General features: G+C 42.7%; 1 protein-coding gene across 3 annotated transcripts in view; it reads left to right on the top strand.

The window, feature by feature from the left end:
• SLC45A4 (solute carrier family 45 member 4) overlaps window positions 1-12906 on the top strand; it is a 70122-nt gene extending 57216 nt beyond the window's left edge. For all 3 annotated transcript variants that reach the window (XM_075495350.1, XM_075495349.1, XM_075495351.1), the window contains 5 exons: window positions 873-1052; window positions 1159-2234; window positions 2333-2432; window positions 5319-5530; window positions 6364-12906. In XM_075495350.1, coding sequence (XP_075351465.1) covers window positions 873-1052; window positions 1159-2234; window positions 2333-2432; window positions 5319-5530; window positions 6364-6726 — 1931 coding nt within the window. In that variant the 3' untranslated portion in view covers window positions 6727-12906. The remainder of the gene's footprint in view (window positions 1-872; window positions 1053-1158; window positions 2235-2332; window positions 2433-5318; window positions 5531-6363) is intronic.
• The last annotated feature ends 220 nt before the right edge of the window (window positions 12907-13126 follow it).

Here is a 13126-nt window from a genome sequence, read left to right as displayed (position 1 = left end):
GGACTTGGTATAAATGAGGATTGAATATACAGGAATATTAGCCCTTGAGATTTAGATGATTTTTGGTGGCTTAGCCAGTTCATCTTTTTCCACAGTCATTTTCATCAGTTACGCTAATGGTTTTATCAGTCTTGCATGTGTAACGTTTAAATCTCTCTGATTCAAGTAATTCATGCTTCTGTCAGTGGTTCATTTCATGAAAAATTCTCTAGCTATATACTAATGCTGCCTTTCTACTCTGTAGACAAAAAGCATTTCATCTCATCCTATCAACAGAAGCTGACTGATGCTTTTTGCAATGCAAAATACCTTCATGTTGCTTCATCCTTAAAAGTTTTGCTTATAAAAGTGACCTAGAAAATATGAATGTTTAAGAAAAGCAAAGAGAGAGGTGAGAGGGTTAAATTTCACTTTATCCTGTTGTGCTGCGACCATTACATGTTAGGCACTGTGTCAGGAATGCTCTCAGCAGTGCAGTTATCTGTGTTTGTAACTGATAGACGAGGTATGACAGTTTGGTTTTTGATGCTCTACTCTCTCACAGTGACTGTCTTTTATAAAAACAGCCTTCAGCATTTGAAGGAAAATATATGCGAGGAGCATGAAATAGTATTTAATGCTCCCAAAGGTTTAAGAGATACTTTTAAAATAACATTTTGAAAAATGAATGTCAGTCCTAAAAATTTAAAAACATAATCTTCTGTCCCATACCTTCCATGAAGCTGTGCCAAAGTTGAAATTGCCATTTTATTCTGTAAAGGAATGTTTCCAGTGAGTGTGTTGGCCACCTTTCTCTTAAGGAGTTAAGCTTGCTATTAGTAGTTTTTCCTTTTTGAATGACATGCTCAGATTCCTCTTCTGTTTTTCCTCAGGCCTGGCTATTGGTGATGTCCCGGACAAGCAGCCCATTGGTATAGTTCTCACGGTGCTTGGTGTTGTGGTGTTGGACTTTTGCGCTGATGCAACAGAAGGGCCAATTCGGGCCTACTTGTTGGATGTGGTGGACAGTGAAGAACAAGACATGGCCCTTAACATCCATGCATTTTCAGCTGGTATGGAGTTAATTGATATGTTTTTGGAAGCTGTCAGGTCTTCCTGATGACCAAGTTGTGACTGAATTGATTTTTTCCTGGACTCCTTGTTTTTTCTCTTCCACAGGTCTTGGAGGAGCAATCGGTTATATGTTAGGAGGGCTGGACTGGACACAGACCTTCTTGGGCGGTATTTTTAAATCTCAAGAGCAAGTCCTTTTCTTCTTTGCAGCTATTATTTTCTCTGTCTCCGTTGCTCTCCACCTTTTTAGCATTGAAGAAGAGCAATATAACCCTCAGCAGGACAGGATTGATGACGAAGGAGACACACTTTCCAGTGTCAAATTCAGTGGTAGTCTACCCCCTCTGAATCGACTGAATGTAATTAGTGAGGAAGAGCCGTATGGAGCCTCTATGTTCCACGATGAGGTTCAGTCAGAGCATGATCTCAATATTGAGTTCCTTGAGGTGAACATTGTAAGAAGTAAGAGTGACTCAGTTCTGCACATGCCCGATGCTACATTGGAAATTGAGTCGGAGCTGCTTTTTCTGCATGACATCGAACCCTCCATCTTTCAGGATGCTTCGTATCCAAACACTCCCCACAACACAAGCCAAGAGATCATGAAATCCAAACTCAACCACCTGTCTGCTTTCCTCAGGGACAATGAGAAAGAGGAGGAAATGTTACTTGATAATCGCTTAAATGAAGATAAAGTCCCAAACGTGAATGGCTCCCTACCAAAAGAGTTCCTCAATGGACACGCTAGAATAGGCATGAAGCAATCCAGTACTTCAAACTCCATGCGAAGGAGGAGGCACATGTTCTACCGTCAGCCATCTTACACCTTCTCGTACTATGGCAAAATAGGCTCTCACCGCTATCGCTTTCGTCGGGCCAATGCCATTGTCTTGATAAAGTCCTCACGCAGCATGAATGATATCTACGACATGCAGAAGCGGCAGCGACAGAGGTACAGACACAGGAATCAAAGTGGCACAACAAATTCAAGTGGAGACACAGAGAGCGAAGAGGGGGAGACTGAAACCACTGTCAGACTCTTGTGGTTGTCGATGCTAAAGATGCCAAAGGAGCTACTGAGACTGTGCGTCTGCCACCTCTTAACTTGGTTTTCGATCATTGCTGAAGCTGTGTTCTATACAGATTTCATGGGTCAGGTCATCTTTCAGGGCGATCCAAAGGTAAGAGAACAGTTGCCATTGGCCAGCCTGCTTATAGTTACTCATTTCTGAGATGTGCTTGTTACAAGAAAACAGCTTTGCATTTCTGTTTGTTGCAGGCCCCTTCTAACTCAACTGAGTTACACGCCTATAATGCTGGAGTTCAGATGGGATGCTGGGGACTGGTAATTTATGCTGCTACTGCTGCCGTTTGTTCAGGTAAGAGATTCTGCACAATCAGACAGTGGAATGCACCTCATATATGTATTGGCAAGGTAAAAATAGTTTTGCTTCAGTTAGCATCCGCCTCCTTGTTTGGGGTGAAGGATATTTTGGAAAAGCATTTCACGTGGTCATAAGGGGAGAGGCTTCTTTAAGAATCGATATTAAAAGTTCCTCCAAATGTAGAGGTAGAAATATGAACAGATCAGTTAAGTGGCATAAAGCACAAAATTATATCAAAGGATATTGAATGGCATTTAGCTAGTCACCTGGAAACTAAATTATGCTTCTTAGAGGATTCAGAGAATCACAGAATCGTTTAGGTTGGAAAAGACCCTTAAGATCATCAAGTCCAACCGTTAACCTAGCGCTGCTAAGTCCACCACTAAACCATGTCCCTAAGCACCACATCTACACGTCTTTTAAGTACCTCCAGGGATGACGACTCAACCATTTCCCTGGGCAGCCTGTTCCAATGCTTGACAACCCTTTCAGTGAAGACAGTTTTCCTAATATCCAGTCTAAACCTCCCCTGGAGCAACTTGAGGCCATTTCCTCTCGTCCTATCACTTGTTATCACCTGGGAGAAGAGACCGACCCCCACCTTGCTACAACCTCCTTTCAGGTAGTTGTAGAGAGCAATAAGGTCTCCCCTCAGCCTCCTTTTCTCCAGGCTAAACAACCCCAGTTCCCTCAGCCACTCCTCGTAAGACTTGTGCTCCAGACCCTTCACCAGCTTCATTGCCCTTCTCTGGACACGCTCCAGCACCTCAATGTCTCTCTTGTAGTGAGGGCCCCAAAACTGAACACAGTATTCCAGGTGCAGCCTCACCAGTGCCGAGTACAGGGGGACGATCACTTCCCTAGTCCTGCTGGCCACACTATTTCTGATACAAGCCAGGATGCTGTTGGCTTTCTTGGCCACCTGGGCACACTGCTGGCTCATATTCAGCCGGCTGTTGACCAACACGCCTGGGTTCTGTTCCACCAGGCAGCTTTCCAGCCACTCTTCCCCAAGCCTGTATTGTTGCATGAGGTTGTTGTGACCCAAGTGCAGGACCCAGCACTGAGCCTTGTTGACTCTCGTACAATTGACCTCGGCCAATCCATCCAGCCTGTCCAGATCCCTCTGCAGAGCCTTCCTACCCTCAAGCAGATCAACACTCCCACACAACTTGGTGTCATCTGCAAACTTATTGAGGGTGCACTTGATCCCTTTGTCCAGATCATTGATAAAGATATTAAACAGACCTGGCCCTAGTACTGAGCCCTGGGGAACACCGCTTGTGTGGCCACCAGCTGGATTTAACTCCACTCACCACAACTCTCTGGGCTTGGCCATCCAGCCAGTTCTTTACCCAGCGAAGAGTATGCCCATCCAAGCCATGAGCAGCCAGTTTCTCCAGGAGAATGCTGTGGGAAACGGTGTCAAAGGCTTTACTGAAGTTTAGGTAGACAACATCCACAGCCTTCCCCTCATCCACTAAGAGGGTCACCTGGTCATGGAATGAGATCAGGTCAGTCAAGCAGGACCTGCTTTTCATAAACCCATGCTGACTGGGCCTGATCACCTGGTTGTCCTGTACGTGCTGCATGATGGCACTCAAGATGATCTGCTCCATAACCTTCCCCCAGCACCGAGGTCAGACTGACAGGCCTGTAGTTCCCTTGGTCCTCCTTCTGGCCCTTCTTGTAGATGGGTGTCACATTTGCTAACTTCCAGTCAACTGGAACCTCCCCAGTTAGCCAGGACTGCTGATAAAGGATGGAAAGTGCCTTGGTGAGAACTTCTGCCAGCTCCCTCAGTACTCTTGGGTGGATCCCATCTGGCCCCATAGACTTGTGTGTGTCCAAGTGATGTAGCAGGTCACTAACCATTTGCCCTTGGATTATGGGGGCTTCATTCTGCTCCCCATCCCTGTCTTCCCGCTCAGGGGGCTGGGTACCCGGAGAACAACTGGTCTTACTGTGAAAGACTGAGGCAAAGAAGGCATTAAGTACCTCAGCCTTTTCCTCGTCCTTTGTCACTATGTTTCCCCTCCACATCCAATATACGATGGAGATTCTCCTTAGCCCTCCTTTTGTTGCTAATGTAGTTATAGAAACATTTTTTATTGTCTTTTACAGCAGTAGCCAGGTTAAGTTCTAGGTGGTCTTTGGCCTTTCTAATTTTCTGCCTGCCTAATTCAAGCATATGTAAGAGGGTTTTTGCAAAGACTGTTTTTAAAATCAAAATTATAAATATATATTTCTGAAAGTCTCTTTCTTGCCCTCTAATAACAGATAAACCAACTACAGACAATTTAGGCTTGGAATACAGACTGAAATTGAAAGCTTTTGCCAAACTTAAATTCTGCCTTTTGCAGCACATGTGCAGGCACGCCTGCACAGATCAGTATCATGGGGACTGCCTCTTTGTTGAGACATGTCAAATTGAAGTCAGGTGGGCAGCTTGTTTCTGAACACAAACTGAAATGTGGCTATAAACATCAGTTATCTGATCACTTTGTTTAGCGAATGTGCTTGCATTAGAAACAGAATCTCTTCTGTGCTCAGAGTGTTACCTGCATTGATAAAGTTAATAAATAGGTAAAATTAATGAATGGTCTGAGTGGACCATGATGTGTTTGAGTCTCAGAGCATTTTGTTCTGCCTCAGACTTGTAGTACACTTTAGGCAAGTCTCTGAGCTCATTTGTTCCCTGATTTCTGAAGTAGTAATACATCCTTTTCCCAGTGAGGGCTGAGCTATGCTGCTAAGACAAGCCAAATAGGTAGCAAGCATCCACGTCCCAAACAGCGTATTAAGCTGCCACAGCCTCATCGATACCATAAAACTTCACTGAGTAAACTGATATTTATGTTTTATTCTTGATCTCTGCAGCCTTGTTGCAGAAATACTTGGACAACTATGACCTTAGTATAAAAGTGATCTACATCCTGGGCACGCTGGGTTTTTCTCTTGGCACTGCAGTGATGGCTATATTCCCCAACGTGTACGTCACCATGATAATGATCAGCACTATGGGAATAGTCTCTATGAGTATCTCCTACTGCCCCTATGCGCTTTTGGGACAATACCATGATATTAAAGAGGTACGTGGAATATTTGAATATTTTAATCAAGGCAGAGCATTCACATTTCTCTGAAGATCACAGTGGCAAAATGGATTTATTAAATCCCATTATTTGAGATACCTGCTTTGTTGGGAAGTGTGCCAAAGCACAGATTCATCCTTGATAGTAAGTAGCAAGAGCTGCTACTTAAATCAGATGGTATTACCATCAGGTTGGCTCAGTGGGGTAATGATTGCTTTAGTGCTGAGGTATAAAAGGATTTGCGTGCATATGGTAGATGAAGAGAGATGAAATAATTATTGGAGTATTTATTATATACCTAGTTGTTACTACTGTTTCTGACATGTTATGTTAGCGTTACTCAGGTTCTTTGCAGTCTTAGACACTGAGGTGCATCTGGAAATGCAGTTGTAAGTTTGGGGAGACGTAAGGCAAACTGATTCTGCTGGAAACAAGGACAGATTTCCTTTCCACTTTTTAGCATGGTTCCATTTGTATTACAAATTACGGGAGGATCATTTATTTTAACATGTTTCTGCATTGAGATTGGGAGGGAGATAAAAATAATTTCCACTAACTGTTTCATGTAAATTTTTTTTTACAAAACCTAATCTTGGAGCCAATTCACACCAGGAGTGCCCCAGTACATATCTGCCTGTTGGTGTAAGATGAGGAGGCCATTGATAAGTAGATAAGGAGGCTGTCGCTCTGGACTTGTATAGCCTCCGTGATGCACAAGGATGGCGTAAAGTTGACGAAGTTGGCTGAGAAATCTGAGGAAGATACTAGTGTTTAAACATCTTATTTCATCCATTGTTTTACCTCCTAACACGTTTCTTGTCTTTTTTTAGTATATTCACCATAGTCCCGGGAACTCAAAGCGAGGATTTGGCATAGACTGCGCTATTCTGTCATGTCAGGTTTACATCTCCCAGATCCTGGTGGCCTCTGCGCTTGGTGGTGTGGTGGATGTGGTTGGCACAGTCAGAGTCATTCCCATGGTGGCTTCAGTGGGATCCTTCCTGGGTTTTTTGACAGCTACCTTCTTGGTGATTTACCCCGAAGTCAATGAAGAGCCAAAGGAAGAACAGAAAGGACTAGGTCCTCCAGAGAAAACTGAAGGCAACGGCACGAGCGCAGAGAAGCCAACTGTGCTGAAGCTCACGCGCAAAGGAGCTGCCGCGTCAGAGCTGGAGAGCGAGTCAGCCGTGTGAGGCCGTCGCTTGTTGTTCACCCACATTCCAGGGAGGGCAGGTGCAGGATCAAGAACTTTTTTTTTTTTTTTTTCCCCCCCAGGAAAACAAATTAGGATCTTCACTACTTGTAGCTAAAATTGCAGAAGAAAAGGCAGTTTCGTGCAAAAGTGTAAATGAAATTCTGTAGTCCTTAATATAGGCTTGAACAGGTAGCTATGATGTTAATTGCTTTCTCTACAACTTAGAAATGTCATTTCTGAACACTTTTTTATTAAGAATACATTTAGATTTCGAATAAGTTTTATTAATCTGCATGAGACTCACAGTGTATACAATTAGCAGTTAGAAAAATTAAGTTTTCGGCTGTTTTGAAACTAACTCAAAATGGAAGCTATCTTGACGTATAGTCTCTTGCTATTTCTTTGTCTGAACATTTCAGATTTCACTAGTGTAATAGCTGAATGAAACGCTTAGACATCTTGATCAATTTTTTTCATAAGCATGATATTATTGGTCTGACAGCTACAGTTCTTTGTTAATTTTAGACTTCATGTTTTTGTTAGTGCAAGTACTACAGAATGGTTTTATTTGCAATTATTTTCAAGAAAAACAAAAGCAATTACTGCAGTTTCTAAGAAACTGCCGTGAATCCTTTTAGTCGTACTGTTCAACAGCTGCTCCCAAGTCTGCTGCTTGTCAGGAGAGGGTGACATTGGGTGCATGATGTGAACTGTAGATGGAAGGAGCAGCAACTGGGAGAGGTGACCAGCACTGACAGGTTTTTATCACAAGTGCTGAATTTTATGAATGTCGTTGGAATATGCTGTGACAATTTTTAGCTCGAAGTTTTGCGTGCTGGTGAACTCGGGGGTTTTCTTGGCATTTAAACCTGATCATCTCTGGATGAAGCTGCCATGGAGAAAGGGCGTCTCTGGGGTCAGCTTCATGGGAGGGGGTGTGCGGATTCTCTCTCATGGGGAAAGGAAGTCGTTGATTAATTGCACTTTTTATGATCCTTTAACCTCCTGGCTGGGAACACAGCAGCCAAGGTAAAGGCACAGTGTCAGTACAACAAGGTAAACCGAAGGCCTACCTCCGTCACTTTATGGCATAGTTTGGGTGTATAAAAATCTGTCAGAAACAGTTTTTAGGCCTTAAAATTCAATCCACTAGCATGTGTTGCTGTTCCAGTCCCTGTGTTGGAGGAACTGTAGGCTGGAGCTCTTCCGAGCTGCTGTATCAATGTCGTCAGCGCAACTTCCATGCCCCCTTCCTTGATTCAGGACATAGCTGCAGTGCAAAGACATTTTTCTGTGAAGAGCTTGAAAGAGTTGTGCTAATCTGATTTAAAATAGTGTTTGGATCGCTAGCAGTGTGCCCCAATCCATAGGTGGCCAAAGCTCAGAGATCCAGCGCCCATTTAAAGAAACTTTAGAAACTGAACTTCCGTTTGTCATCTTATAAGAAGTGTTTGTGATGCTATTTACTCATTTTCGCATGGACCTCCGGGCTGCAGTCAATCCGTGTGCTAAACAGACAAATCACAGCTCGTTGTAAGATTTCTGCTGCCTCAAACTTCTCATACTACAGTACTTTAAAATACATGTGTAAATCATGCTGCAATATAGTCATTCAAAAGAAGAATATATATTTCAAAATGAAAAGCAGTTTTTAATAAGTTACTTGAATTGTCAATGTATTTAAGAAATGTATGTTTTGGTATATTTGAAGTTAACACGCAGTCTTGGCCAGCATCATTGACAAATTCCTGGTGGCATACATGGGTTTCTTAGCTGAAGGCTTTCAGTCGGTGCCGATGTCCTATGCTATCAAGAGTGACGATGTTGTTTTTAGGCTGGTGAAATCGCCGAGCACTAAAGTACACGTAATCGCGCAGGACTTTGGTTTCTTTGTTTGTTTGTTTCAAGTGTCTTGAGAAAGTCTTTTTTTTTCTTTAAGGTGAATATTTTTTTTATTTAGAACACATACTGTGAACTGTGTTCAGACAGGGGAATAATACTACTGAAGAATATGAGACCTTATTGAAGAAATCAGTTGTGAGAAATACTTTAACTGAACTTCTGCCGTGAATTTTATCATCTCAATTACATTTAATATATTCTGGTGATGTTCATATATAACAGAGATGAGTTGTATTTCACCCTATAACTGGCATTCATGTAAAATACACACTGAGTTAGACATTTTAAAGTGGCTTTAATATTTTATTTTTAAAGCTCCTTGAAGATTCTGCTTTTGGTTAAACAAATGCTGTCAAGTACTCCTTATTTTAATCTCTGTTTCTGGAAAGGTTCTTCTACAGTTTGAAAATCTGCATCTTCTGGCCGGTGCCAGCCTTGCCCTTTTCCCCATGAGCTTCATGGATCAGTGTGGTTTCAAATCACCATTACTCCACATAGCACCTTCGTAAGCCAAGATTTCTCTCACAGCACCATCGAGCTGACCGAGGTCTAGCAGCAAAGAGGGAGGAGAAGTTGAGGCTCCCTCTCGCTTCACACCCAGCAGAGGGAATGTGAAACTGTTTTGGGGGGTGAGCTCACGCACATTTATTTAGCTTTCTCAGTCAGGGGAAGGGTGAGGAGGGAGGAAGGACGTTTCGAACCCAGAGGGTTTCAAAGGCACGGCAGGTCCAATTTTGTCCCAGCCAGCATTTGGCATAGCCTCATTTCTAAGAATTGGATGTTAAAATCCATATTTGGAGTTGTTTATGCGGCTGTTTAATTACCGTTTGTAATGCATGAATACGCACGCTGCCTTGTAGCAGGAAGCTCTATTTCACTCCCCTGTAAAGCCGAAGGAAATAATTATCCATTGTAAATGTGCTGAAGTATTTGTAGTATTGCCAGAAGAATTAACTTGGGGGAGCCCCTGCCAAAGTATCTCCTCCTGTACCTTAGCCAGCCTGTGAAACCACCACGCTGGCTTCCACCGTGCTGCCGGTGAGGGCTCCCGAGATCTTTCATAGTAATGCTTTTTCTTGAATTTGAGAGAGTTTTCTTTCTAGCCCCAGCACTTCTCAGGGTAGAGTGGGCATTGATTTATTTCTTCATGTGTCCCTTACCTTATCTTTTGATACAGAAATATCTTTTTTTGTTGTTGTCATGATTAGAAGTAGTACAATTTTATGCATTTATTGCAGAAGTTATGGAAAGAGAGATTTGAAGGGGCTTTTTTTTTTATTCCTGGTGACAAGCATCATTTTTTGTTTGTCGGTATTACTGTATAGTCAAATTCATCCTGCATGCTCCATCTCTTTGGACCTTTACTGCAGTATGCTTAAGGTTTAGTGGTTTCATTCTGTGTTGCTCTATACTGTAAACAATTTTAACATATTCTGCTCTAGTCCTTCTGGTGACGTGTAACACCTCGGACATGAGACACCACTAGTGCTCAGATTCTCGAGTGCGGTACTTGGTAAGCTGCACGTCTAGAAATGTTTCACGTGAGAGCAGAGAAGCTCAAACTTCAACCGCTCAGAAAGGCATAGCATGGAGTTTGCACCGTTGGGTTATTGCAAGAGTCCAGTCGGATCTGCACTGTTTGTGGATGGCAATTTCAGACTCCAGAAGCAATAATTTCTTAGGAATGTTTATCTTCCTGCTGGTTAGATGACTTTCATAGAGATTTATTACCTAAATAGCCTTTTAATAACATGAATCTGGTTGTTTGCTAGCGCTGGCAGTAAGCAGTTATGGAAAGATGTGGGTTGTTCATCATCAGAAGGGAGGAAGCCAGTAAATCCAGCGGAGGTTAGTGCTCCTTGAAACACACAATGTCCTTTTCCCCTTTCACTTGGAGCCTTTTTCTAGACTATGAAATATTCCCAGCTCGGCAGGCTGAAAAGGAGGCAGCTGTGAATTTAGCCTCCCGGTTTTCTTGCCAGTGCTGATGCTGGCATGTGGACCCCGTGATGAAGCAGGCTTGTGTGAGGTTTTCCACACGAGGGCTGAACCTTTCTCATTCCTCTCCTGTCTGATCTGAATCCCCCCAGCACTTGGAATGACAGCAGCAACAGCAGTGATTACTGCCAGGTACCTCATTAAAACCTCAGTTCCATCGTTAGAAACGCCCAGCCTCGGTTTGGGATGAGCTTGGCCTTCCTCCGACATCCACCATTAAAGGCAGGATTTTCATGGCTACCAGTGGGGTCTTGCAGCCATGCGGATTGAGGTCACATTTACAAATAAAGGTGGAGAAAGTCACAGTTTGTTCCTGGGAGAGCTCCCTCCGCATCTGGGCAGGAGGGGAGTTCGGGGGGGGGCTTCCTTCCTGGAGGGGCGTCGCAAGGGTCAGCTTTTTGGTGGTCGCTCACGTTTTCAGTAATTTAGCGTAGACACGTAGCCGGGTTGTATGACACTCCATTGTTCAGTCCCTGCGATGAATTGTAGTTCAATCACTGAGAGTTGGGGTTTTTTAGGTGCGCGCGTGTGTGTATACGTATTTGTGTGTATATACATTTATATACACGCTGCTCGGGCCAAAATATCTTTGGTGGTTGCGTGCTCGTCATCACTGTACTCAACAACGTTTTCAACTGAGTTCTTCCAGGTTTCCCTCATTCTAGTCCAATGCGAGACGAGCTCAGCTATAAATATGTATCCTATTTAAATGAATAAGTAACCTCCTGCATGATATTCCAAGCACATGTAGCAGCTTCGGCATCTGAAGTATCTGTTGTGAAAGAAAAGTTGGTTTTATTTGCAGCTGTTTTGTCCTTGTTTCCTTTTAATAGGCCAAATAAATGTAACGAACACCAAATGTTGCACAGAAATGTTATTAATGACTGTGTAGAAGAAATACCAAATTTTATTTTTCTTTGCAGAAACTTTATGGTTACAGAGAGTCCTCTAGCTATTACTCCTTAACCGACAAAGCTGAACATTTGTAAAGTGCGTCAAAAATGGTCATTTTTAAAAAGTGGAGCTACCCAAAGTTTTCTGTTTCTCATGTTGCATCCAGAACAAGCCATTGGCAAAGGCGAGCTGCAGATGCTCACATATCAACTGGCGTTTTGTTTTCGAGGCTCAGCAGCCCAGACAGTTAGGAAACTGTGTTAGATAATAACAAAAAGGCTCAATTGCCTTTTCGTAATGTCGCACTAACATCTGCCAGGGCAGCAAGGCCTGCTCCTTAAGATGTTCCAGTTTTTCCTTTAATTTAAATTAAGATCACCTCCTGGAAAACCGGTTTTGTTTGGTTCCTCAACCCAAGCAGCCCTGTGGCTCACCCGTCTTTCAACCTCACCTTCCCTCGCCCCGGGGAGCACAGGGGACTGTGAGGAGTGTCCAAGAGGGACAAATACCTCCCCCCCACCCCCCGAAGAGAGCATCTGCTAAAATTAAAAGGCTTTCGGTGCTTGTGACCTGCTAAAGCTTTAGTGAAAACCCAGGACACAGTTCAGTTTGACATGCTCCGACACATTTTTTTCTTAAATTTTTGAAGTTGGGGGTGAAGCTCTAGGAGCGCTTAGCCAAACTGGGCATCACCTTATTTAGTCTGGACCTATTCAATCCTCAGTGATAGCCAAATTGTAGTAAATAGCCCTGAAAAATCAGACAGACTTTTCTCTCAACAAATTGGCAGTTCCCAATATTAATTTTTTTTTTTTTGATGTAACATGAACACTAAGCCCTTTCGGTAGCCAAATGACCAGCTTATTTTAAATGCCTCATATTAATAGAAAGCTGCATATAGGCATCTCATAGCGGAAAAAAAAAAAGAAAAAAAGAGAGAATATTTAGTTCCTTTGTGAACTGGCCATATGACAACTACTTTTTTATCAACTTATTAAGTTGGGGCACTATAATAGCTCTTGCTGAGTTTAGCAATGTTTATAAGCATGTGTTAAACACATAATGTTAAGTTTTATGAGGAAAAAGGGATAAAGAAAAGTAATGTCACAGATGAATGTTTGAGTGCGTAGACGGCATAATGTATGTATGGTTTTTATTTCTACACTGTTGAGCTTATTTTCTGTTTTAAGGTTAAAAGAAAAAGATTTGTTGCATGAGAACTGTTTTATTGTGTTCTGCACTTTCTGTTCTTTTTGTATAATCTTGATTTTTTTTTCACATATGCATAGAAAAGAAAAATCAATTTAGAAATATTCTACTCCACAAGACATTGTGTTCCGATCCGTTATTCTGAAGTTCGATCTTAATAAACATTTCAATAAGAGTTGATGGCTCGCGTTCCTGTGTTGTTTGTAGGGAACATGAGTAGAGGCACGAGTCCTTTCTGTGATGCCTCTCCAGGGCTGGCAGCAATGCAGGCTCCCGGCCGAACACTGCTGCTGCTTCTCCTTGTCCCTAAGCTGTACGAGACAAATAATATTCACTTATTTCCCAAATCTTAATTAACATTTCTAAAAATGCAACTACCAAATATTGGCTGACAA

Source organism: Mycteria americana, chromosome 2 (assembly GCF_035582795.1).
Source record: "Mycteria americana isolate JAX WOST 10 ecotype Jacksonville Zoo and Gardens chromosome 2, USCA_MyAme_1.0, whole genome shotgun sequence".
Taxonomy (NCBI): Eukaryota; Metazoa; Chordata; class Aves; order Ciconiiformes; family Ciconiidae; genus Mycteria; species Mycteria americana.
Note: the sequence above shows the minus strand (reverse complement) of the source record. Positions and strands in the feature narration are given on the sequence as shown.